The sequence below is a fragment of the Volvox carteri genome, assembly GCF_000143455.1.
Source record: "Volvox carteri f. nagariensis unplaced genomic scaffold VOLCAscaffold_41, whole genome shotgun sequence".
Taxonomy (NCBI): Eukaryota; Viridiplantae; Chlorophyta; class Chlorophyceae; order Chlamydomonadales; family Volvocaceae; genus Volvox; species Volvox carteri.
Genome location: NW_003307584.1, coordinates 1104379 through 1129978, shown reverse-complemented (window position 1 = coordinate 1129978; position 25600 = coordinate 1104379). Strand labels below are relative to the sequence as shown.

Genomic DNA, 25600 nt, shown 5'->3' with positions numbered 1-25600 from the left:
ATTCAAGCAAGGTACATGCCGCGATAGGTCGCAAGGGAAAAGTAACCCTTGGTCGGGCAGGGAGTTTAGAGGGTAAATTGTGTACACGCTGGTAATGCTTATACAAAGATTGTTAATGGAGGCAAGGTTAGGAACAACAAAACAACCAAGACTCGATTAGGGTCCGTGCTGGGACGGCACAGCCATTGCAGCGTGCAGGATGGATGGATCATGACCTGTTGCCCATGCCGTTAATGGCGTACAGGTTGCATCGTTGGGTAATACACTTCTTTCGCTTCTTAACGATCAGTCTTGTGCATTACAGTCTGTGGCATTCTAAAGCTGAAATTGTGCATTACGTGTATCCAGTGTTGACACGGCAGCTCAGCTGCCTCTGGTATGAACTCCTCTTTCGATTGAGAAGTCTGCATGACGCAAACAGCCGCGGATGTGGCAGCCATTCGTCAGCATCGTTCTCAGTGGCTTCAGTTACGGATGCAAGTGGACTAGCGCTTTCCTACTGCCAGTGAACTTGTCAATGAAATTCAGCGTGTTTTTGCCGCATTGTGTCTGGGTCGATGGCGGCGTCCTCTTGGTGACGTCAATGTCGCGGATAAAAGATGAAGCCCTAGAAACCGCAACACGATCAGCTTACGCAGCCCAAGCGACCTTCAAGTGCTTTCATGTCTCATCCCCCTCCAGGACACCAGGCCGAAGCTGCATACTTACAAGACTGTGGAGACATTGCCCGGCATTTCCAACGGCCTTGGAACGCGAGAATGTGGATAAAAAAAGCAAGGATACCGCGCGTATCTTGATAGATTATCCCGTCAGGTCTCGCGTCACCTACACCGTCCTTTGTACCAAAACGCGACAACCGCTCTGGAGACAACATACTCACCACGTGCAGCAGGGATAACATTCGGGTCAACAAAGTCTAGGATGAAACATCGTGAGGAGCGCTATGGAACAAGGCAGAACGCAGCTGTTATGCCATTCCAATCCGGCTCCTTAACAACCGCGCGCTTTTCTACATGTCTATGGTTGTCCACGGCCGGCCACACAGGTTGAGGGAGTGCGCATGTATTGTGTGTGTGCTTGTGTAGTGCGTATGCGTGTAGATGTGCCTATGTGTATATCAGTTACCCCAAACAGCCACTCCCCCGTAGCGAGCAGTGCCAGCAGCAGTAATAAGCGACTTAAAATCCTTGTGGCAGCGGTTACCTTCAAACCTCATCACCCACCAAATGCGTTTCAGTAATGACAAGTACGTCATACTGTGTGGCTAGATGTCCCAACCCATTACTCTCCAGCTTCCAAGTTTTTTTCGCACCTCAGAATGCACATGCCGTTCGCGTTCACGTTCGCTAATATCTACCCCGTTTTCCCATCGGGACTGCTTGTTCTGCTCACAGAGCTGAGTGTACGTGGGGTACTCCAGCGCGGGTTAGGGCCTCCCTCATATGTTGATGTTATTGTTGTTGTTGTTTCAGAGTGGGAGGCTTCTGGGGCCACTCGAACACATTGCCATTTTTACGATTTATCATACCATTCAGCACCATCCAACATTACCACACTGTACCACACTGTACCACAGACCATGTGTGCGGTAAAGCGTACCGGCCCCAGAGTTGTTAGCGTTTTCCGATTTATCGGTGCGACGTGAACGTCGACCAGCGGAGTGGGTCCCCGGCCCCCCCCCCCGACCGTTCGCCTGGGCAGTCCCCGGCTTTGGCACGCAGGGGCAGCACGTCGAAGGATATCTTGGCCCCGGGGGGGCGGCCTGAAGTGTCTCCTTCAGAATGCTCGCGGTAGTGGCAACGCGGTCCTTGGGCACCTCAAGGAGAAACCTGTGTCCGGGTAGAACATAATGGCTCCGGCTGTGGTCGTGCGCGCTGGTACTCTGCTGTACTGGGACGCTGAGCAAGATTCCGTACTGCATCGCTGAGCTATACTTGCAGGGCTATATTTGCGCCTTTGCTTCGTCGAAACTGGCCTGTTTAGCTGTGGTAATCGCCATTCCATTTCTGCGTCTCTTAAGGATAAATGGTTATGGCTTACGTTTTCTAGGAGCTTCGGTGTTGGGCACTTTGCCGTGCGCTCATCGTACCAATTTGTGAACTGCGCCGAGTCTGCACCGAGTCAGTGTACTTTACTTCGCTAGCACTTAGTCGCGTTTGTGATAACCTGCTTAGTGTTTAGGCAATGTCTAGAGCATTCCCAGGCTGTGCATACCAACCAACTTGCGTTTCTACGAATACCTGAACGCATTTAGACTGTAATAATGCAAAGAACCCTATACTGTCTTAGATATGACTCTTGCCGCTTAGCTCGTTTCGGCCATCATCCAGTAGCTGATGTGCTTGGTCTGTGCTACACACCGGCTCGCAGCTGCCAGCTGCCCTGTAATGCTAGCGCTGGATTGCCGACTTGTCCTCATCCCTGTCGCGCTGCGTTGCGACGAGGTCGGCGGGCAACCGTGGTGTGCAATGCCGCGGCGAGTGAGTACGGATAATAACCTGTCAATATCCGCGGTCACATCAGAAAAATCCCCCTCGGACTTCGTCGATCTGAATCATCTGACTTACAGGCACAAGTAACTCCATTGCGCACCGCTTTTCCCTCTATGCGCCTCCCCATACATACTGTGGAACGATGACTGATAGTGAAGGCAGAGGGAACCTCCCTGCGATTGCTTCCCTCAAATACCAGGGTCTCAAAATTTACACTTTGCACTTGGGTAGGGTGCACTGTGTGGCTTACAGATGGCGGCATCTGCTGCCAGAGGAAGGAAGGGCGGCTCCGACCGGCAGCCTGTTTGAACCCAAAGGCACCATTCCGCTCCGAAACCCTAGTTATGGCCCGTTTGTGTTATGGCATTACGTCCCTTGCAAGCATTACATGTGTCCTGCGTGCATAACGTTTACATAGCCCTCCTGGCAATTCGTTGATTTATTTGCTGACCGCGTCGTACTCCCTTCAATGGCCATATCCAGAGAATTTCTACGATATCTTGGGCGTCAGTCCGACTGCATCAGAGCGGGACATTAAATCCGCATATCGCAAATTAGCCATGAAGCTGCATCCAGACGTCAATAAGGCGGTGGGTAGGTGGCTGTAGGCAGTGGGTAATTGTCGGTGGCATGATCTCGAATTGGTGGTTCGGGATTCACGACAGCGTATCCAGTGATTTGAGGTGTTTTGGGGGAGGGTTATGGTCCCGCGGGGCCAGTCGGGTTGGTTCATTTCATGCTGGAGGGTGGTTTCGGAGGTCACAGGCCCCGGCTCAGGGCGGCTTTGCGGTGCGTGGGCCGGTAGGTCCAAACTGCCTTAACTGCCAAAACCGTTTGTTGGCCAACCATGTTTTCCCCGTACACCCACGACCTTGATCACCTGAACTGGACTGAAATTGCGGTTTCAGACTGATGTTTCTACACATACTCACTCCGACTTTTCTCCTTTGCATCACGGCTCCGGAACTGGCAACAAATGTCGTAACCATTGTACGGCTGTGGTGTTGACCCCCAACAGCCAGACGCTCAAAAGCGCTTCATGGAAGTCAAGGTAGCGTACGAAACGCTTTCGGACTCCAAGCAGCGCGGCGAGTACGACAGGCGGCTTCGTATGGTGAGCTTGGCGAGTACGGCAAACAGAGCAAAAGCCACACCTGTTGCATCGTTGATATGCACATGTGACACATCTTTGAGTCGTTCAGGCGAAGAGCTGAGTGTGCATCGCTTCTTGTACGGCGCGTAGGGAGGTTTTGGCAGCTACGGCTCTCGGCCAGGCAGTAGCAGCAGGAGCAGTACTGGTAGCTACGGAGGCGCCACGGACGGCGGCAGTTGGGGATCGTACGGCACTGGGCCGAGCTACACACAGGAGCCCGTTCCTGGCCTGGTAGGTACAGTGTGCTAGGCGGGGTGTGTGAGAGCGCGGCTAATCGGCTGCTGGAAAAGTCGGCACCGTGATATCCCAACCCGGGGAGCGAAAGCAGGGTAGGGGTTCCTGCAATGGGAATGTTTTATCTTTTTTGATTTTACTTTTTTTGGTAGTTGAAGGAGGATGCAGCCCACTACCAGCCCTCTCCGTACAGATGCCTCTTCTGCAGAATACAGTTATATCCCGGTAGTTGATTAAGTTACGGCTAACGGACAAGACCATGGATGCCTCAACCAGGATGCATTTGTTGGTGTGTGCATAACTACTTGTTGCTTGTTACATTGCCATGTTGCTGCTGCCGCAGGATGACCTTGTTCGCGAGCTCGAAAAGGAGTTTACGGCGTGGGTTAACGAGCGAGACAGGAGCGGTAAAAGTAAGAGCCTACTCGAAGAGCTCGAGGACATTGGCGAGGTGAGGGTTGGCTGTTGGGGTTGGCTGTCGGGGTTGGTTGCTAGGGTTGGTGTGCATTTTACCCACCATGGGTGGTGTCCATGGTGGGATAGGAATGCAATTCATTCTACATCCCTTTGCCCAGTCCAGGAGCTGTTGGACTTCCTAGAGGAGACATTGGGTATAAAGGATGAGAAACCCGAATCGAGGGCATCGGGGGGATCAGGCGCCACCTCCCAGAACGCCCCACCGCGAGACACGCGGTCAGCTGCAGAGCGTTTCGATGACATTTGGAGGCAGTACGGCGATGGTGCGACGCCCGGCTATAGTACCAGCAGCACTGGTCGCAGCTCCACAACGGCTGGAAACAGCGCCACCAAGGCTGGGAACAGTAATACTGCCTCCGGAACAAAGAAGGACGCTTCAAGCGGCAGCCAGCGCCGAGAGGGAAGTTCGTCGTCGTCCTCGACCAGTTCTAATGGGTAGGTGGTAATGCGAGCGATGCAGCCATGTCGGGAATTTTCTTGAGAACAATGTCGCGGTACCGTACTCGGTCACAGGCAATACTTTACCGGGGAGGCTCATGTGGGATTGATTGCGTTGTCTGCCTTCACTGCTTCCCGTCATTTGCAAGCTTTCATGGCTTCATACTTTACATCAAAGAAAAATTCGCTCCAGGAAAGGCCAGCGGCACTGCCATGACCTGCTGTCATTCTGTCTTGCTAATTCTGTTTTTTGCTGTAATAGGTTATACTAATCGTATAGCGATCACCATACAAGACCGGTTAACAACAGCATGACGCTGCTGTTCGGGTTTGCTGTTGTTCGGGTTTGCTGTATGATCTGTACCCTCCCGTCTGCCGCTAGTGGATGCAAAGGAGTAAGTCCTGTGCGCATATAAGCCTTCTCAACAGTCTGTCACTAGCCTTCTTTCCCCCTCTCTTGTAAACTCAGGTTTGGAGCACAAGGACAAGCTGCTGAGCGCTCAAACAAGGATGATATCGAGGCGCAACTTTTGGCATTGAAGAAAAAATTCAACAAGCTCTGAAGAATGTCGTTTTTGGTATTGCATGCGTGCTTGTATATCGCAAGGTTTGCTTGTATACGAATGGACACGGCATGTGTAACGCAAAGCCTATTCACGCATTACAGGCACAAGCGTTTCATTCCCTTACAGACTTAGGCACATCCCAATTGAATCCTCCTGGGGCCAAAGCAATAACCAGCCATATGTCCCGCTTGCTACCCAAGCTCCATGACCGCCACAACCACTTCACCATCCAAGTTCAGTAATTTCCACGTAATAATATCCACCTTACATCTCCGGATTGAACTGGAAGCGCCAGCTTAAAATGTACACACCTTTGCCGCGCGCGGCGCTGAAGGCGGCAATCTTACTCAAACACAACGCCGCATGCAATCCACTGCACGGCAAGTGTGCTTAACCGTAGTTGAGGCGGAACATGTCTGTGGGAAGGGACGACATGGCGGGAAATCGGGTTGCGCCTAGGCTGGTACGAAGTGGGGGGGGCATCTAGCATTGACGGGTGGACCTATCACCATACGCAACACTGTTACATGCCTGCATCCGAGAAGACCCTAAGTGTACCCAGAACGTAAAAACACCTACCCGTATATTAGTACTCACCGTTAGTTACCACAAAGCTGCTAGCCGGCGTAGGCATGAGGTGAAATGCCTGGCTGAATTTCAAAGGAATGCTTTCCCCCTCGGGCTGCGTGCAGTGTTATCACGCCGTCAGTAATTGTGGAGTCACCCCCAATGCACGAACAAGTGTCCGCTGAATGAAAAAGGTCCAGCATGAATCCCAGTCGCATGTTCTCACCATCAGCTTGCCCGTCACGAAAATGAGGATGCCGCCCGAGATCGACGGCTGGATATCAACGGTGTCCCGCTGCACTGCAACCTTTTGAAAGGGCATCGTCGTCAGCTTGTTGATAATGTTCTGTTGGCCCTGGAACTTTGCCCCCTCGAACGTGAGGAGACTGGAGTCCTGATAGAGGCTAGCCAGTGCAGCGCGATTGGTTGCGAACAGGTTGTAAAAGTAGTCCAAGAAAGCCTGCAGCCAATTCCATGCAAGGCTAAGTGATCAAGCCGAGCGCGGCCAAGGAAGGCGGTCACCCAGAGATGTCGCAGAGTTTTGTAGTCCAATATTTCCAGGCCGTTCACCTCCCTGACCCTACTTACGTTGCCTACGGCCTCTGGATTCGCCATTTCCCACCGGACACAAGGACCACACTGATCACCAAGCTAGCGCCCCTAGACCCCGCAGTGGGTCAGCGCACCGTCACCCCAACAGAGTGTAATCAACAGATGACGATAAAAATACTATTTCGGGAGAGGAGGCGGTCCAAAAGTCTAGAAGACTTTCACGGTCCGTACAATTTCATAGTCCCGCAAACCTTACGCGGTTGAATGTTTTGCGGGAAAAGACTCTGGAACATCGCCAAGATTTTTGAAATTCGAAGCCGCGATGGCAATTATCTGCAAGTGCAGTACCGATGTTCGTGCTGTCCGTCCACTTCGGTCGTGCAACCAGCCATCAGGTAACATGACGCCAAGTTATCATATGCAACATCGAGACATCGCTGGTCGACCGACGGGGCCCCCGGCTGAAGGAAGCGAGCATTTTGACTGCTTCTTCCCGCTGGCAATGTATTGCTTGAACCGCATCAGAAAGCTTGGGTTTCAACCCGTCGCATTCGCTTGGCAATGTGCCAGGCGCGGGCTTTTACAACCCCAATGTCCAAAAGACTCAACTGCCTCAAGCAAGGAGCTGACGGTGCGCATTCGTGAAGGAATTTAAATGAACAGCTTGTTGCCAGCATTAAAAATATATTTGGAGGGTAAAGTTCTTGCTGTTCTTCTATACCTGACGCCCTGCACATCAATCGCGACCATCAAGAAATGCCCTTGTTGGGAGGGTCTTCCTTCTTCTCTCGGGTCGTATACAATGAGCGAAATATAGCGTTTGGAGAACATTGCCAGGGGAATGTGCAAAATATTCTCTGTTGCATGTATGGTATATCATTTCTTTCATAGGGAATGCTAAGGGGTTGTCCAAGCTTGGGATTAGCGCCTAACAGTACGGCGTTGTGTTTGTTGGGGCCAGCTAAATCCACAAGGGGTTACTAATACCAAGGCAAAATCTCCGGCGCTAACCCCAAGTGTAGAAACCCTGGATATAAATTTGGCAAAGTGGATCTTAGCACGTCCACGACGCGTCTTATGTCTTCCCACATCTTTACAACTGGGTGCTCGAGCACTCTTGGGATCGTTCTTCTCAATCAATCACGTTATACCGGCTCTTACAAAGGCTGGCATAGGAAATACCCTAAGCACAACGTTCGCACCTGTCCATGTCGAGCATGTCTGCTGCGACGATGCCCACAGAGATCCCATGACCACTCGTCACAGCTTATGCGGAGATGCTATGGGAACCCCCTGATGTGGCAAGCGGAGGGCGCTTGTATGGTTTCCGGTTATTAAACAGCAAGGAAAGAGAACACCACAGCCGTGGGAATCAGTGCTTCAGTTTAGCAGCCCCCGCGTGAGCCCAGCTGCGGCTGGCACTTCGACAGCCGTCACCGTCAGCTACATACGGAGAGAAATCAGTTGGCGGCCCGGCACACATGTAAATCCTGTAAGAGCCAAAGGAAGACGGTCCCGGCGCATTTCAGACCCGTCGACCAGAGCGTCCATGCTATTAGACCCCCCCCCCGCGCTTCCCGCGGGAGCAAGGCTCAAGGCTTCAAACCGGCGCCGTACTGACGAAGGAAAGCAGGCAATGGTAAAAGAACATCGGCAATTCAATATCACCACCACGGCTTCGCCCCTTCAGGACTCCCTTAATAAAAACAAACCTTCCAGCAATTTCGCATGTATCTAAGTCCCCTCCACCACAGAGAAACGCCTCTGCGAGACGTCGCTGCAGTCGGCGTCCATGATGTCGACATCATACCTCTTAACCATATGCGCACCGATCTGCGGAAAACTAGTGCAAGGGGACACCATCATGACTAGGTAAGCCTTGGGAGGATCCGTACGCGCATCATAGCACGCACCTCCCCAAACAACAACACACCTGCGACCATGTCAACAAAAATAGTTCTACAAGAAGTTCACTACAAAACGCACACACGCACAACTGATCAGCACGACAGCATTAAACTGCTGCACACCTCCTATTATGCAAGCCTTACTTGCAGAAACGACCCAATGCAAAAAACTCTCCTCGTTCTGGGGATGGTTTGTCCTAAAATATATGCAATGCTTCACCTATTGACGCTCACCTAGACAACAATACCCATCTCAACCACCTCGCCACCTCCTTGAAGCCCCCCTTCGTCATCTGCATCAGAGCCGCGCAGAAACACCCCTGCCCACCAAAAGGAGGGCTATCCCCTTACAACACCCCAACCGAGCAAGCACCACCGCGACAACGTAATAACCGCACCATAACCGCTGCCGCCACTCCTACAGCGCCTACCCAACGACGTACAGCCCATCGCTAACTTACTCCTTGTCATCAAATCAGCGCATATTTAAACAATTGGCTGGAGTAATAGCTTTTTACGAACATGACGTCCGATTTGCTGACACGCGGATGTAAATGCAAACAGGGCCCGAGCCCTCCCCTGAAGACCACACTCGGCTGTAGCAGCAGCTGTAGAAGTACAGCAGTAATAGCAGCAGCAGTAGCAGAAAAAGTAGCCGCAGCGGTAGCAGCAGCAGCAGCAGCAACAACAACGCTGCGCCTCCTGCCGCTTCATGTCCAGCGCACCTCTTCCTTAAGATCTCCTTAAGCAAGCTATGGACATGCGCCGTACGACAGGCACGTCCGTGGCGGCCCACTCATACATAGTTCATGCCTAATAAGTCCCTAATAGCACACTCTCGTATTACATCTACCAGCCATGGATTGGTATGCATGGAATAGAACGAACAAGGAAGCTGACATTTTCGTGATGCGTGCGCCGGTCTCACTTCTCTCTAGTTGCTTTCACCCCTACGGCAGCTGGTGCCGGGACAACAAAGCTCAGCGGAGCGAAAGGACTCGGTGGGGAAAAGAAAAAGTGCAAGCTCACTGACCCAAAGACAACGGCGACACCTTTCTCCTGCCCTGAAGCCATACAAGAGGCCGGTGAGGCCGAACGCCAATGACGTCCCGGGAACCAGGATCGCGGCACCGCCTAAGCGCCATCTGGGGGTCCAGCGGGCTATGAGACCGAGAAGAGCTTCAGAAAGGAGCACACGAGGAGCGAGGGGGGGGCCCGCAGAAGACGCGGATTGAGAACAGACCCAGACGCGAAGGCGCGGAGGAAGAGGAGTTGCGGACAGTATGCACGGACAGAGAGCCGGGCGCGGCGTGGCGCGGCGTGGCGTGCTGTTCGTCGGCCTGTCTATTTAACAGACAAGATGTCCACAAAGCTATGCCGTACCAAGACCACGCGGTTTCCTTCCCTTCCTTTCCCTTCCCTGACCGCTAAACGTTCCTAGCTACTCCCCTAACTCACTAGCTAGCAGTCAACCGCATGCCATACAGCCAGCCAGGCGAGGGGATGCTAACTGGAATCGTCCTTCCAGAAGCAGGCCCGGCCACAGCCAAACAAAACACGTGGGGCGGCTACTACTGTTGACTCCCTTCCTCACTCCCTCGCTGCCTTGCATCTGCCTAGGATCCCTTCGACACTGCTACTGATGCGTCCATCTGCGAGCGAACGAACGAATGAAGGAACAAACAAGCGAACTGGCAGGCGGGCGCGCTCTGTCTACTGGGCTAGAGACCTGGACACAAATTGCGCTCAGCCAACGACATGGGAAGCAAGAGCGCTGGTGCCATCGCACTGCCAGTCTGCCACTTGGTCATTGCTCCGTGCAAAATGGAAAAGATATAGCGATGACGGGAAAATGATGACAACCATGCTTGCGGCCGGCTTGGTATCAGAGAAGGTCATGACGATGGCGATGATGGTGATCGGGGTGGTGCGTGTTTCGTCCACCAGCCGACACCGCCGCCTCCATTTACTGTCCCAACCAATTTAGAAAGAGACCCACAGCTTTCCACCCACGCCGAGTCCCATCCCTTCCACAGTGCGGCCAGTTCTCCACCTCTTTTCTGGATCCTCTCGTCCGAGTACTCTGTGACTGTGATCGACTATGACCTAGAGGCGCATCTGCCGCGGCCCACCCGCACCAAGGCCGGTCATCTGCCTGGCGTACGGTTCTGTAAGGCGGGCATGATACGACGGTGGTGATGGCCAGTGGTAGACACGCCATGTGAGCTCTGGCCCTTCGTCCCTTGGCCCCAGGTCCAGGCGGCCCCTTTTGTCCTCTCATCCGGCCCCCCAGCCCCTCCGCGTCATCATCACAAGTCCAAGTCCTGCGTCTTCCTTTTCCATACATCCCCGTTGCTTTACCAAAGGCCACCTCTCGCGCGCCCTATCGAAACCCGAGGTGCCGCCGGGGTGGGAGCAGCAGCCGCGCTGCAATGCCACAGGCCATTCATTCGGGTAAAAACCCAACCCCGTAGCGCAAAAAAAAACCATAACTGCTCTCTCCCACCCGCGAGCCCATTCACATCAAACATCTGCAGCAGCGAGGTGCTGTTCTCTGCGATGCCTCTCTGAGAAAACTATGTTTAAAACGCCTTTGTCGCAGCGTATGCCTTTTGGAAATAAGCGGAGCGGAGCGGTGCGGTGCGGTGCGGTGCTACCTCCTGTACAAACTGCTACACATCGTCTCCTCGGCCGCTCCCAGTCAGCCTAAAAAAAACACCACCTATCTAGCTGTACCGTGTAAGTCGCTGCAGCTGCGACCACTTGGTGTCCGCCTCCCCCTCTTCATCTGGCCCTGGCAGCACCACTTCACTCGTTCGTGGTTCGACTTTCCCCCTGTTCCTCTTCATCCGCAAAAACCCGACCCACGCATGTCCACTGCTACACACCACCTGCGGCCCCCGTCCCACCTGCAGCTACGCAATCAATACCCCGCATATGAAGCTACACGGCCGCATGATGCTACACGGCCGGCATATGAGGCCACAGTACCCGGCGATCGCAGCAGCACCAGCTCATTGCAGCACACCAGCCGACTGCCGATGCACCAGCCGTTGTTGCGTCGGCTCGCAAGCAAAGGGCATCATGCGACTACCCGGGATCGGGACAGCGGCACCAGAGGGCAGGAGGGCAAGCTGAGACGAGTTACTGTCCACGCTGCAATGCTTTCTGACCTCATTTTCAAACCGCAGCCCGCTCCCCCTCCTCCCTCTCCTTCCCCTCCCCTTCCTCCCTCTCCTCTTGCCTCTCCTCCTCCACCTCTTCTAAGGAGCTTCCATCAGGGGCTGGTCGGGATCGATCAAGCACCCAGCAGAGGGCGTAGAAGTCACGCAGCGCCCCGTCCACGCAGCGCCTCTCTCTCTCCCGGCGGTCTCTCGGGCACCATCACCGCCCGACGACGGCAGCCAGCGAGCAAGCGGCCTACAAGCTACACCATGCAAACTGCTGCGCCACCTCACGTCGTCACAAAACTTCCGGTGTCTTCTTGGGTCAGATAGCTCCGCTCGGAGCCCGGGAAAGCGAGTAAGCCCCCTCCTGCGTTCCTCGACGCACCTTCCCGGCGGGGCAAAGAACCTCGACAACAAAAGAAACGTTGTGTGTACGAACTGATGTGGTGTTTTCTGACCTCTGCTCCGCGGAAAAACGCCTTCGAGCAGTCAGCAGCAGCAGCAGCAGCAGGAGCAGCAACTGTCCTACAAGCTCCTCCGAAAACCCCGATGTCCAGATCATCCCAATGTCCCTTTCCAACGCCACGATCCGAGATTAAAAACCTGAGCCGGTATCGTCCAGTTCGAACCAAACCCAACCAACCAAGCCATCGCAGCTGCAGCCATGGACCCTGCCGAAGACGAAAGGCAGACAGGAAAGCGGCAGGCGCCAGCCACCCATCCAGACCAGTCACGTTGCCCACCTGCGCATCTATTCGTCTGCAGTTATCTCCTGTGTACCTTCCACTGGCCAAGTAGTAGCAGCAGCAACATCGACCACCAGAGCGTGAAAAGTGTGCAATCGCGACAGGGTGCCACAGGTGAGCACCCGGCACCCGGCCTCTCAGGCGCGCTGTGTGCTGCTACAGGTGTTGCAGCGGCGGCAGCAGCTAATGTGCCCAGATACCAGGTAGGCAGACATGTAGAGGCAGCTGGCGGCCGCCTTTCTTCACGCTTCCCCGCGTGTGTCATCACGCCGCCACGCGCCACGAGCTTGCCACGATTCTCGCCCATGTGGTGCTACAACGTAAAACTGCTCCTCGCCAGCCAGACGGAGCTCCGAAACCAAGGCCGCAGCCGCAACCGCAGCCGCAGCAGCTTCGGGCGAAGGGCTAGGCCAGCACCAGGACAATACCAGGACCTACGGAAAAAGCCTCCCCCCGTCTCTCCACGGAGCATGGGCTCGGCGCTCCCACGCGCAAGGCCGTCTGAGCTCCGAAACCAAGTTACCGGGCTGCCCGCTAAGCCACGGCGTGGCTCTGACGCGGCAGCAACGCAAATGGCGAAAGTGGTGTTATCGCGCCAGGTCCTCGCAAAGAGTCCGCACCGCCTCGCGCGCGTGATGGATGACCCGTAGCCCCGGCGTCATGCCCACGTCCATGCACACCGCTGCCAGATGCATGCACACCAGCTTGGCCTGCTGGTCGTGGCGCACGTCGGGCCGTTCTAGAAAGGCCTCGAAACTCTTACAGGAACGCTTCATGTACTCGGAAAAGCGCCCTGTCGTACGGGCGTAGCTGAGCAACTCCGAAACCTGCTCGTGGCCAAAGCCAGCGAGCGGCTGCGGAGCGGAGGAGGAGCCGCCGCCACCGCCGCCTGCGGCGGCGGAGGCGGTGGTAGCGCCGGCCGCGCCAACATGCGCGACGTGGAGAGAGGAAGTGCTCGAGTCCTCTGGCGAGGGCTGCTGGCCGCTTCCGGATGGGCCAGCTACGCTCCGAAACCATTAGCAAGAGAGCAGGGGAAACCCAGAAGAATGAATAGAAGAAGATCATGGCTAAGAGAGATGCGATGTGAGGCGGTGGCGCGGGAAGGACACAGTCCGAGACGCAAACGTGTTGTAATAATAACACCGCTGCTGCTGAGGCCTAAGAGCCAAGCAGCCGTCAAAGGCACCGCCACGGGGGCCCAAGCGGGGTGTAGCCAGGGCAGAGGAGAGAAGTAGGGAGCGAACCCCGGGCCAATACAACAGAGACGAGACACACATCCCCCACCCACCTGCCCCCTGGGCCGCCTGTTGCCGCTGATGCTCCCGCAGCGCTGCCTGTGCCTTTTCCGACAGCGCCTTGAAGTTGGCGGTCATCAGCGTGGTGTGGCGCAGCAGGCAGAGCGCGCACAGTCGCTCCGCCAGCAGCCTCAGCGCCTCCTTACCGATGCCGTTGCCGCGTATCGTGTCGGCGTTGGCCACCGTGTGGACCAGCAGATCGGCGGTCTGACGGTACAAGTCCGCGACGTACCTGAAGGCGATCGCGTGTGCATCGGTGTTCGGTGTCCGCGGCGCAGGGAAGGCAATCGCGTGTGAGATGCTTTAGAGTAGGCATCACATGCAAAAGTCAAAAGGAAGCGACTGCCTCGACGTCCAGAGTGCCAAAAATGCCCCGGTGCGACTGCCCAAACGCCTCATTCGGGTGTAGGAAAGGGATTCACGTGTGAGGTGTGAGGTATGGAATGAGGTCGGAAGGGGCGATGTGGCTTTCGAGATGAAAAAAGGGGGCAAGACGGTCAGGTGCGTCAAATGATGGCACGGAATGGTGACCTGCGGATTCGACCATGGGGAGGAGAGGACGGTGAAGTGATAAGGGGGGACTGGAGGGTAAGGATGCGACTTCATCGAGGGCGACTTCATCCTAAGGAGGCATCGGCGGGGTTCAACACGCGCTCAGCGCAACGTTGGGCTTGAAGATTAGGACACGTTGGACAGATGCGACGAAGCACCCGGGTGGAAAAAAAATGTGATCAGGGAGAGAGGGAGGGAGAGAGAGGAGGAGGGAGAGAAAGAGGGGGAGAGAGAGGGGGGGGCAACGCAATGCTCGCATATTAACCACAACAGCACCTCAACAAACCGCCACACCTCGACGTGAAGCGCTGATCCCGCCGCTGAAGAATCGCATCCGCGGTCTCCATGAACATTAACGATGCCGTCACGTACTTGGACAACGACTTTATCGTCCAGACTTTCAAGTTGCTATGAAACAGCTGATCGCCCTGGCGCTTCACACGCCGCGCCTCCTCCAACTGTGTGTCAACCTGCCCTTCAGTTGCAAGCTTGCGGTTGTCCCGTTCAAGCTGCAAGTCAAAAGGCCCAATGTTTTGAAAAGACAGGGCAGTGCCAGAGAGACGCGGAAGTTCCAAGAAGGAAAGCGGAAGCACGGGGAACTCGCGCTGCGAAGTCTGGGTCTCCACAGAGACACCTGAGGGTGCCTTGGGCGCCTTCCCCGCTGCCGTGGCGGGCTGCGGCCGACCACTTGTAGATGGGACGTCACTGCGCGCGGACCCGCTGGGTCGGCGTGAAGGTGAACTGGGGTCTGCGGCGCGCGCCGCTGCTGCTGCTGCTGCTGATAAAACTGTCCGAGGCTGCGGCGGCGCAGCCGCCGCAGCTGCAGCTGCAGCGGCGGCGGCAGAGCTGCCACGAGGTTCCTTCAGATTTGCTGACGCCGCAGCTGCAGCCGCGGCCGCGGCGGCTGCTGACATCTTGGCGGACCCATAGAGGCGGGTGCGCTTCAGGCCTGCCGCCTCGGGCTCTGCTGCGGTGGTCAGGGAGGATTGGCCCGCACAGCTGTCCCGCGGTTGGATCGCACGAGCAGGTCCAGCTGGGGCCCCTCGGCCTGCACCATCGCCGATATCATCTGGCGAGAGCGGCAGATACGCCTGACTATTCGTTGCCTGGTCTGAATTGCTTTCGCCGCTGCCGACAGCAAAAATAGCTGTGCGCGTATTGCTTTCCCCGCTGCCGACAGCAATGATAGCTGGGCGCGTAATGCTTTCACCGCTGCCGAGAGCAAAATTTGTTGCGTGCGTGTGGTTGTCCCCGCTGCCCGCGACAGGAATGCCTGTGTGCTCCGGTGTGGGGTCGGGTTTGGCAAGGGGTTGGTGCTTGATCCCGTTCACGGCTTCGAGTCGGACGGCCCAGGATCCGAGGCCATCCCGACGGGTCGGCCCCGCGGCCGCGTCCGGGCAGGGAACCTGACAAGACTGCTTGCTGTCATCCTCCGCGCAGGACAGCTGTCGGGAGCGTTTAGCAGGCCGCTCTTGGGCTTTGGGGATACGCGGGGCCTGCGTTTGACCCGTGAAGAAGCTGAGCCGATGCTACAGCGAAAGGTTTAGGCAACACCGCGCCACGAAGCGCCGCAAGAGGGATTTGTGCTTACCGTAAAGTCCCAAGGTGGAAGCTCAGAGCCGGGCGCAAAGCCTTCCCCATCCCGGAGCCGCGCGACTGCAGCACGACAGTATGAAAGGCATTGCAAGCCAACCACCGAGTTTCGCCTCGCCTACGAGCTTGAAACGCACCTATTGCATCAGGAGTGGCACTTGGCGGAACATAACCCTGAAGGGACGCCTGCCTGAGCCTTGCCAACTGAAGCGCTGAGCCTGCGTCACGGGCAGCCCGGTGCGTTGCCAACGACCCCAAGCGCAACTCCGGCAAATTTCCAATCATACCTGGTTTTGCGTCTTTGCTGTCCTGAGATGCCGAGCTCACCAGGCCTGCATGCCCCACACCCAGTCAGCGACGGGGCATGAGAGGCAGCACCACAGAGTACGTTCAAGCGTCGCCGACCTGGAACCCGAACAGCATGCGTAGCCAAAAGCTTGTTCCCGAACTTGATTTTCAATCGGCGCACCGGGGCCCGAGCTGCTGGGTCCTCAGACATTTTCGCCACCTGCGGACTTCTCGACCGGCCCGCTGCGTGCTGGCACTGCGAGTTTGTTTCGTTTATAACTGTCACATGGGTAGGTAAAAATTTGGTATTCGAGCGGGTGGCTATGAGAAAAGTGGGTGCTTCATTAACTTTTAGATTCAGCAGAAACCGGGATGGCCAGATTCAGCGTAACCATAAGAGTATGACTATGTAGCATCATAATGCTATTCATAAATAACATCACAAAATCCATTTCATTCGGCTGAAGTGTTTAGTCTCATGACAGTACGTTCCCCGTAGAGGTAGATTGTACCCCAGGGCGTAAAGTCAGAATCATTGCTATTGTTCCACTTGAAGATTGCAACCATGAAACCAGCTAGGGGCGCCATACTGGCGCAGCTGGTGCTTTTGTTTGCGACGCTCGGAACTTTTACACAGGCTTTAGAGTTTGAGATGCAATCCCAGATTAAATGTGTTTACGAGGAGATTAATAACAATGTGATCGTAGTTGGAGACTACAGATCGCTGAGCAAGGACCTTAACCAGCCGAGCCCACCGGTCACAGTCAAGGTCAGCGACCAGACCATGGCTGAAGCGCATGCTACGGATGCAGGATTGTTCCCAACAAAATTGCTCTTGACTCTGCGGCCTATGCTGCTCTTATTCGAGGTTCTGATCAGGACTTACTGCAACAATCCTGCTCAGGTGGAAGACCCCCACGGAACAGTTTTGCATGAGGCAACAGGCAAGACGGAAGGGCAATTCGCGTTCACAAGCAAGACGGCTGGGGAGTACAAGGCTTGTTTCTCGGTTCTAGGTACGTGTGTAACAGACGTGGAAGATACACGGACATCGCCAGCTTGGACCTCACAATGCGTGCAAAAGGCACCTTTTGTGCAACGTAATAGCGCAGCAGCATTATAGCTTTCCCCCAACCCCGCTTTACCACTTCGCTCTCTGCGCGTACCCCACATGGTACGTCGCGGCAGGTCATAGCGTTCCCCTTTATACACGGTGTGCAGCACTGCGCACTGCGTCTGTGTGCGGAAGCGACACGATGGCGAGGTCTTACTCGTGTATATGTGCGTTTGCATTGCGCTCCCCCTTCCCTGCTCCTGGTTCTGGCCCACCGGCACCTTCAGACATTCAAACCGCTTACCAGACCAAGCTAAAGCTGGACTGGCGCACGGGTGTGGCCGCAACTGATTGGAATGCAATTGCAAAGAAGGAGCATCTGGACGCCCTCACGGTCGAGTTGCGAAAGCTGGAGGTAGGACGGGAGGACGCCACCCTCCGTGCGTGCCGACTCATAGGCCGACGGTGGTCGCACCAAAGGACCACCCATTTCGCGTCATTGACTGGGAGCAGTCACTATTACGATTGGGAATAGTCACCTGAACCTGACCATCCCAACGTTTCTGGTTTGGGATCGCACAGCAGCATGTGAATCTCCTGGAAACGTGTTTTACATGGTGGCCGATTCGCTGTTCACGAACCTCCTGAGCGTAATGTCCCCCAGTCTCACTACCCAGTCCAATGTCCTGGGGACCTGGATTTGCCGCCGCCGGACGTAAAGTCGATCCACCAGGGCTATTAAAAGTAGTAAGCGAACTGCTAACAATTCACCGATGGACGGGCGGGCTGACGGACGAAGAGACGGAGTTGATTGGTTGCCTGCTGGTCCCGCTGTTGCTCAATGTTGTGGCAGGACAATATTCGCGAGGTGTACAATGAGATGCTGCAACTGCAGCAGCGCGAGCAGGAGATGCGCAACATCAGCGGTGAGGCAGGCCCCTCACACCCTAAGAACGTGCCGGGAAAGCTGGGGGGACGTGGTTTGAGGATATTTGTCGGGGGGCACCTGATGGGGGTTAGCTGGCCACATAAGGCCCGAACCACATCTGGTTGAAACGTCATCTTTGATGGGAGGTCTGGGCAAGCCTGGATCTGGTACCTATACAGCAGCTTCGGGTGAAAGTGAGGCAGATTAAAAACCCTTTATGCAACGGCCGCACGAACTTGCAGCTGGCAAAGTGCTTGTGGAAAAGGAGTGATATGCGAACGCTACCCTGACCTTGCACAATGGTCCGCCTTCATCTGCACGCAGAGGAGACCAACACCCGGGTCGCTTGGTTCAGCATTGCCTCCCTCGGCGTGTGCGTGGCTTCGGCGCTGGTGCAGCTCTGGTACCTCCGCCGCTTCTTCAAGCGGAAGAAGCTGCTGTGAGCGCCGCGTTGGCAACCTTGCGTTGTGGCGACAGCGGCTGCGGCGGCGACACATTGGACCGGACCGGATGCCGTGGGTTGGGGTGGGCAAGGGGGGAATCTTTCTTCACTGGGCCACAAAATGTCTGTGAATACAGCAGCACCTTGTGTTTGATGTGATGATTTGAAGCAGCTGGTACTTGTCCGGACGCACCAGTGTGGCGGCGGCAGCGGTGATGCCGTTCGGAAGAAACCGGCAGCACCGTCCGTCAACCAACATGGTGTTGGTGTTGGCTTTGTGAGAGCTCGAGTGACTGGCTGGAATGTCGTTGCTAGAGTCGAGGCCCGAAATACTGTGCCCTCGGGAAGGTAGCGCCGGAGGACCTTTCTTCTGTATTCAGCTTTAAGATGGTGAGCGTATTTGTGTTCTTCTTCGGTTTCCCCGGTTGAGCTTCCCTTCCTCTTGGGACTGCTTCCCTAATGCGCTGCGCCTCCTCCCCCTCCCCCTCCTAAGCGGCTGTGTACCCGCCCCAGAGGGAATGGAGCCATAGGGCTCGTCTCCCGGGCCCTACGTTTGGCCTCTGCCCTCCTTGTAAGGTCACCTAATGAATACCGGTGGCCATGTCTTGGCCGTAAAATCTCGTATGCCACCCGCGTGCGGTGCAAGGGAAGACCCCACCCTTGGGCAGGAGGGGGCCAAACCTAAAGGGTGTAGAATGGGGGCTGGGTGGGTGCAAGAGTCTCTTGGGCGCAGCCTTGCGCTGTGTGCACCAACGGCTGTGCTGGCACTTGACTGACTGCGTGGGTGAGGGTGGAGGGGGACCCCTTATGCCTGAGAGCTGCACCGCCCAGCGCCGGGCCTGGGGTAGGGCGTTACAATTGTAATGTGGTGGTCGCAGGGCTTTGGATCCTATGTGCTCCTTGAAGGGGTGAGCACGGTCGGTAGGAGGCTTTGGGGGACCCGATAGGCGGTTCACCTGCTTTCGTGCAGCCTGCTTGCCGTTTGGCATGGAAGGATTCGGCGTCAGGAATCCCGGTCCCCTCTTTTGCGTTAGCTGGTGGTGGGCTTTGGCGAACGGACATTGGTAATGAAAATTGCAATATCCCTAAGGCTCTTGTGAACCGTTGCGAGCGGGCGAATGATGTCTGATGGGCTCTGACGTCTGACATTGGGCTTTCGTATTTGCGGGCCTTTTCGCGGGGTGCGGCCGGAAGTGGTAAAATACGCAAGCCAAGAATGAATGCACGTTGAAAGATCACTGGGCATGCATACCCTGGAAGCGAGGAGTCCATTTTTTTATAATTCGTGACCTTGTCTTTGTGCATGGCGTTCTGTGTGTGCGTGTATGTGTGTGTGTGTTTCGACGCACATTCATTCATCCATCCATCCATCCATCCATCCCACAATGCGACAAAACACGACCCGTGGTGTAATGGCGGTCGTCCGTTCGGCGAGACGATACTCCCATGCGCTTCGGCCAGCTATTCGGATCCTCCTAGCCCCCTAGCTATTTGAATAACAGGTAACATATTTCACATGGTTAGGGACCCCAAACAACCCTAGCGCTGTACACATGCCGGGCGGCAGCGGCTCCTTATTAGAAAGCATGCAACTTTGCGGCCCAATGGATAAGGAGGCTATCTCTCTGCTATAGCCCTCCTCTGGCCACTGTAACACCACGCCAGCAGCTAATCCGGTTTAGCCGCGTGCCGTACCAACCGTCTGGTTTCGGAGGCCGCAGGGAAATGGAAAACTAACTCTTGAAGGCAGGGTGTATGTGTTTCAATTGACGTGCAACGCCGAGCAATAACAACCGATCTGGTCCCAGTCCCCGGCCTGATGTCCCTCTAATTTATTTTTTATGCATCAGGAAGGGGGTTATCCTTCCCTTCCCTGCACCACACCCCCCGGGTAACCCCAACCTAAAGAAATCCGCTCCGTCCTAGATGACAACAGTGGTCTTCATAACCCAGAACCTCCCTTCGTCGCTTCCCCGCCTCCCCCTCCCTCCGCCATCCCTCTCTTCAGCTGTCTGGAACCACCACCGTATAGTTGAGCGCCAGCCGCCCGCCATCCACGTACAACACCTGGCCCGTCATGTACGACGACGCCTCACTCGCCAGGAAGGCCACCACCTCCCCCACCTCGTCCGGCTCCCCGATTCGCCCCATGGGTGTTCGGGACAGGATGCGTCTGTGCGCCGATGCGTCGCTCGCCACGGACGCCAGCACGTCGGTTGCGATACTGTACGGCAGGAATGGGATTGCCGTACAACCGTTTGTGACACACACAGCAGGCAAACAAAACAGCCGCGCGAGCTTGGTACATCAGCGTAGAGCAAAACCCTATCGCCTGACATTTTAATACTAAGGTTAAGAAAGTATTGTCTAAAGAACGAACACAGTGACTGAACACAGGACAGACGAAATGAGGTTTGGCAGCTTCGTGACAGCCCTTTCCACGCTGCGGGAAACCTCCTTATAGCGCCCTTAAGCAATTTCACTCATCAAAGGCCGCCGAGCGCCCATGCATCCTCGCGACCTCCACCTCCATCAACAGGTGTCCGGGCCTGCTCCGTTCTTTAACGTCTCCGAACTACCGACTACCAACGACAACAACTACCCCAACCGCACAGTCGTACGCCAAAAATACCTGCCGGGCCCTACACCGTTGACCCGAATGCCGTGCGGTGCGAGAGCCAGAGCCATGGATCGTGTCAGACCGTTAACTCCGCCTTTGCTGGCGTTATAGCCCGCGATGGTGGGTATGGCCTGTGGGGCGGCGGTTGTGGCGGTTGTGGTTTTGACGGTTGTTAACTGACTTGGTAAAACATGCCGTCAGCTAAAATCGAAAAGTACGAAACGGAATCCTCCGCATGCGGGCAGAAGCACAGCACCAGGACAACGGAACGTTACGGGACCGGAAGCCTAGGCTTAGCTAAGCCGGCAGAAATAAATACGTTTTTTTGGTTGATGCGCAGGATCAGGAGCAGGAGCAGTGCCGCTGCGTCTCGCCTTCCCGCCCCCTCGCAAACACACACATACACACACATACACACACATACACACACATACATACACATACACACACATACACACACATACACACACATACACACACATACACACAGCCCCGCCACGTGAGGCACACGAGCACACGCACCATAACGGCATTTACTGAGGACATAGTGATGATGGCTCCTCCTGCCCAAGACGGATCAGCCTCACGCTGAGATACCATTTGCCGAGCGGCGGCCTGCGTTGTACGAATGTACGACAGTATACACACTTAGTAATAGTAGCGGTACAAGGATGTATTGTGCCATTGGAAAATGGGACGAAAAAAATGACATTTGGTGCTTGGGAAGCAACTCGGGGATATTATACCCGCGGCAACACGCGGCCATACAGTGGCTTAGCAGCTTTTCCATCCGGCAACTCTTCGATCTGGGAAGTCTTTCGAAAGTGGGAAGCGGGTAAGAAGCAGCAAATGAGCAGCGGAGAAAACCACCACGCACAGGGAGCTCCCCTAGAGGCTTTATTGGGTTTTATTAAGTCGGGCGGCGAGATTTCCCCTTCCGTCCACACCTCCGTCCCCCTCCCCCCCCTGGGTGCCACCTGACCTTACCTGACAGGAAAGGAAGACGCCTTTCAGGTTGACACCCACGACATCGTCGAAGTCCTGAGGTTAATAGCCGTGTCGTACTGATGTCAGGGTTAAAAGTGTGTTTGCCGTACACGGTTCCCCGGCATTCATTATCGCCCGCGCACTTGTGCGAAAAGCTTGCATATCTATCTTTTTATTTGTAAATTATTTTTTTGTAAGTTGTGACTTTTTGAAAGTTTTGGTTACGTGGAGCAGGGCGGTACGTGGAGGGGGGGGGGGAAGAGCGCAGCGTGTGTTTTATCAAAGATGCAGGAGACACCGTGCACCCCCACGCCACAATCAGTAAGCACGTACCGCATGGCCGCGGTAGAGACAGCTTTCTGGAAGTACGACAGCAGCACAGCAGCAGCAGCAGTAGCATCACACCAGCACGACAGCGGAAGGAGCACTAGCAGCAGCATTCGGGCGCTCACACCCCACTGCGAAATACACATTTACAAACATACATACATACATACATACATACATACATACATACTCACACCCACATTTGTCACGCTTACTTGCCTGTTCGGTCATGTCCAGGAAGGGCGCGGCCTTGACGATGCCCGCATTCGCCACCTGTGACCCCCCCCCAGTGTACGAGCGGTACGATGGCGCCGGCAAGGGGCCGGGTGGTGGGGGTTAGGGGGGTTAGGGGTGTCACGGGGGTAAACGTGGGTTTTACCAGGATGAGAATGAGAATGAGGATGAGGACAATGATTATTTTCGCGGACGCTAAAGGCATCACAGCAGCGAGGAGAAGGACGCGAAGGGTGAGAGCCAAGGTGGGTTGTTTGTAGCTACGTCATGGCGGAGCCGTACCCGCCGTACCCGCCGTACCCGCCGTACCCGTACGAGTGCCTTACCATTATGTCCAGCTTGCCCCATGTCGCCACTGCTGCTGCTACCGCGGCCTCGCAGTCCGCCTGTATGTATGGGGCCACCGTGAACACCCCCAGGGGCAGGTCGCTAGTCAGGCGGGTAGGCAGGCAGGCAGGCAGGCAGGCAGGCAGGCAGGCAGGCAGGCAGGAATGCTAAAGAGGTTAGGCAGGCGGGCAGTTAGGCAGGCGGGCAGGAAGGCAGGCGGGCAGTTACCCAGGCGGGCAGGAAGGCAGGCGTTTGGAGCTTTAGCGTTGTCCTGGTCTCCTTAGGGACCTTAGTGCCCTCAACACACCAACCAGCGGTTCTACTAATCACAGGAACTCAGGCACGCCGATCTCTGTACGGAACCCAGTGAAGTACGACGAAGGACTGTGCCGTACCTTAAGTCGTACATCACATTTCACCGCATGTGCTGCGTGTCCTGCCGTTACCAAATCCTGTGCGCTGCGCTGTGCGGCAGTAAGGTCCACGTCTGCCAGCACTACCTGCAGCCGTACGACAGCGTATATGGAAATTGTCGTACAATGTACGTGCAAGATCCGTATAGAGGTCATATGACGCCGAAACCATCTCGAAACAGGCTTAGATGCTAATAGGACAGCAAGACAGGGAACCCAAAACGCCCCAGAGGGCGGGTGAAGCGCAGAGTTGTCGGTTTCAGCTGAACGGGCAGTTGACATTTGACGTGCCTTGCAAGAGGTTAAAATGAATTGACCCTTGTCTTAGTGAAGCGAGGGCAAGGGGAAGAATAACTTACTTGCCTAGTCCTACTAAGGGGCGGCTGGGACGAAGCGGCATATTAGAGTCGCGGCATGTCATTGTCAACACATACATACATACTGAGAACAGCTGGAGAACGAGAAAAACTGTCATACAGTCGCATACGAGAGGTTTCGGCGATGTGATGGGCGATGGTATGGTCGTTGGTGGTGGGCTGCGCTGTTGGTGATGCGCTGCACTGTGCTCGGCGTTCAACTGGCCTTGAGAACTAATGCCGATGGTGCAAATATGAACTAAAGATAGTTCTTCTTCGCGTGAGGTGCGAGCACATGAGTCGTGGGAAGGGGGCACTTACGGGCAAGGCGGAGCAAATACAAGAAGAAAAGTAATTATGTACAACACCCAGAAATAACTGGGGGTCCTCAGCCTTCCCTTTCCTCGCGGTTTGACTGTCTTTTTGCTTTTAGTTGTCTCATCTGGGTGATTATCTAATTTGTATATTAGTCTCTAGTGCAGCGCACGGCCAGCTGGCCCGATGGCTCTACTCTTCGGGAGTCTGGAGCCCACTGTAACAAACACACACCCCGACGGTTCGTTTGTCCCGAACAAAGCAAGAAGCACAGCACGTCTTGTTCTTTGCGTAGCTATAGGATAGAATATGGAGTGTCTTAAAAACGATGTGCGTACCTTGGCGCCTTCCTTGCACAGGCTCCGCGCGCATCCATACCCGATACCTTTCGCTCCTCCCGTTACTACTGCGACTTTTCCTTGCAGTCTTTTAAGAGAAGTAGACACAAGAGAAGCCATAGTGGAACACTGCCTTCCTTCCCTTGAAACGGAAAATAGCGTGACCGTCGAATACGATATCGAAGTCTTATGTAATCAGCCCCGGCCTTCTCGAGTCTACTCAATAAACCCGAGTGTTTCAAATACGAGCTGTAACACACTAAAATGGATGGTCCTGCGTAAAAGCCCTAACGTACAGCTGTACGAGAAACGCCCGCATTTGCTGACACAAGCAGTCGATTCAGACTCGTCACTTTACGGTGAAATGCTTTCTGAGATTAACTAATGAAAAGGCTTCAATTTTAGCAATTTGCCTTTTAAGGCTGGCTTTTGTGGTCTGCAACGTGCAAGCGCTAGCGAGCCGCCTGGAACACTTTCAGCAACAAGCACAGAAAATATATTTAATTTACAGCTAAGATACTACAAACGGTCACTAACTCACCGCTGGAGAAAATGAACCTTGCTCTTCCCGCTTCGGCCGCCTCCACGTCCATCTCCCGTCCATGCCGCTCCATCCGCCGGCCCTTCAGCGGCAGCTGCCCTTCCTGTGCCCGCCTCCGTCCCGCAACCGCCCACTTTCCCACTACCTCCACTTCCACCCCTCCCCTCACCAACGATGACCCCACCCAGGCCGCTAGCCTCCCCTCTGGTCCCCCCCACGCGCCACCCTCCACCGCCACCTCGACCTCCGACCCTACCCCCACCCGCCGCCAGCTCCTTCTTTCCACCGTCGCCGCCGCCGCCGCCAGCTCCACCTTCCTCCCCTTCCCGCTAACGCCCGCCGCCGCCGTCGCCAAGCCAGCTGCCGTCGACGCAGGCGACTGGTCCTCCCCAGGTCTCGGAGCCCCCGTGGATCCCAACCAGCCCAGATTTGTGAAACTCCCCAGCGGCGTACGATTCCAGGAACTTAACATAGGCTCCGGGCCGGTTGCGGGCCCCGGCGACGCCGTACTGTTCGACTATGTACTGCGCCGCAGTAACGGCTACTTCATATACGGCACTGTGGAGGGCGTGTCTTTCCAACCTCTTGACGTCCCTACAGCGCCTGTGGCGGCCAAGTTGGGGAGTGGCGAGCTCGTTCCGGTAAGAGGGCTGTAAGAGCTTGTGTGTGTGTGTGTGGGGGGNGGGGAAAT

At 55.4% G+C, this 25600-nt stretch overlaps 6 protein-coding genes across 6 annotated transcripts in view; 3 read left to right on the top strand and 3 right to left on the bottom strand.

The window, feature by feature from the left end:
- Positions 1 to 1239: 1239 nt before the first annotated feature.
- Positions 1240 to 4795, top strand: dnj46 (molecular chaperone; the record flags this gene model as incomplete). The annotated part of the gene is made up of 7 exons (XM_002954273.1): positions 1240 to 1246; positions 1722 to 1839; positions 2371 to 2480; positions 2976 to 3082; positions 3511 to 3606; positions 4223 to 4330; positions 4460 to 4795. 7 exons carry the CDS (start codon positions 1240 to 1242, stop codon positions 4793 to 4795), a joined length of 882 nt encoding a protein of 293 aa, XP_002954319.1.
- A 259-nt stretch (positions 4796 to 5054) lies between these two features.
- VOLCADRAFT_76233 (uncharacterized protein) lies at positions 5055 to 6774 on the bottom strand. The gene is made up of 5 exons (XM_002954205.1): positions 6516 to 6774; positions 6154 to 6387; positions 5958 to 6042; positions 5264 to 5776; positions 5055 to 5189 (listed from the first exon to the last, which is right to left on the bottom strand). The coding sequence occupies exons 1-4, from the start codon at positions 6540 to 6542 to the stop codon at positions 5751 to 5753; spliced, it is 372 nt and encodes a 123-aa protein (XP_002954251.1). The 5' UTR covers positions 6543 to 6774; the 3' UTR covers positions 5055 to 5189; positions 5264 to 5750.
- A 1077-nt stretch (positions 6775 to 7851) lies between these two features.
- VOLCADRAFT_95117 (uncharacterized protein) lies at positions 7852 to 16238 on the bottom strand (the record flags this gene model as incomplete). The annotated part of the gene is made up of 12 exons (XM_002954204.1): positions 7852 to 7922; positions 8393 to 8412; positions 9416 to 9565; positions 9981 to 10038; positions 10519 to 10554; positions 11939 to 12032; positions 12920 to 13188; positions 13588 to 13826; positions 14441 to 15642; positions 15738 to 15802; positions 15877 to 16071; positions 16145 to 16238. 12 exons carry the CDS (start codon positions 16236 to 16238, stop codon positions 7852 to 7854), a joined length of 2493 nt encoding a protein of 830 aa, XP_002954250.1.
- Positions 16239 to 16591: 353 nt separating this feature from the next.
- VOLCADRAFT_82736 (uncharacterized protein) lies at positions 16592 to 18677 on the top strand (the record flags this gene model as incomplete). Its single annotated transcript, XM_002954272.1, has 5 exons — positions 16592 to 16796; positions 16932 to 17043; positions 17369 to 17496; positions 17935 to 18007; positions 18334 to 18677. 5 exons carry the CDS (start codon positions 16593 to 16595, stop codon positions 18450 to 18452), a joined length of 636 nt encoding a protein of 211 aa, XP_002954318.1. The 3' UTR covers positions 18453 to 18677.
- Positions 18678 to 20094: 1417 nt separating this feature from the next.
- Positions 20095 to 24488, bottom strand: VOLCADRAFT_106332 (uncharacterized protein; the record flags this gene model as incomplete). The annotated part of the gene is made up of 10 exons (XM_002954203.1): positions 20095 to 20675; positions 21084 to 21202; positions 21253 to 21300; positions 21594 to 21686; positions 22059 to 22112; positions 22392 to 22417; positions 22601 to 22658; positions 22946 to 23005; positions 23342 to 23446; positions 24369 to 24488. The coding sequence occupies 10 exons, from the start codon at positions 24486 to 24488 to the stop codon at positions 20456 to 20458; spliced, it is 903 nt and encodes a 300-aa protein (XP_002954249.1). The 3' UTR covers positions 20095 to 20455.
- A 148-nt stretch (positions 24489 to 24636) lies between these two features.
- VOLCADRAFT_95114 (uncharacterized protein) overlaps positions 24637 to 25600 on the top strand; it is a gene marked incomplete at both ends in the record, with an annotated part of 2033 nt that continues 1069 nt past the window's right edge. Inside the window, 2 exons of the mRNA XM_002954271.1 lie at positions 24637 to 24727; positions 25270 to 25550. Coding sequence (XP_002954317.1) covers positions 24637 to 24727; positions 25270 to 25550 — 372 coding nt within the window. The remainder of the gene's footprint in view (positions 24728 to 25269; positions 25551 to 25600) is intronic.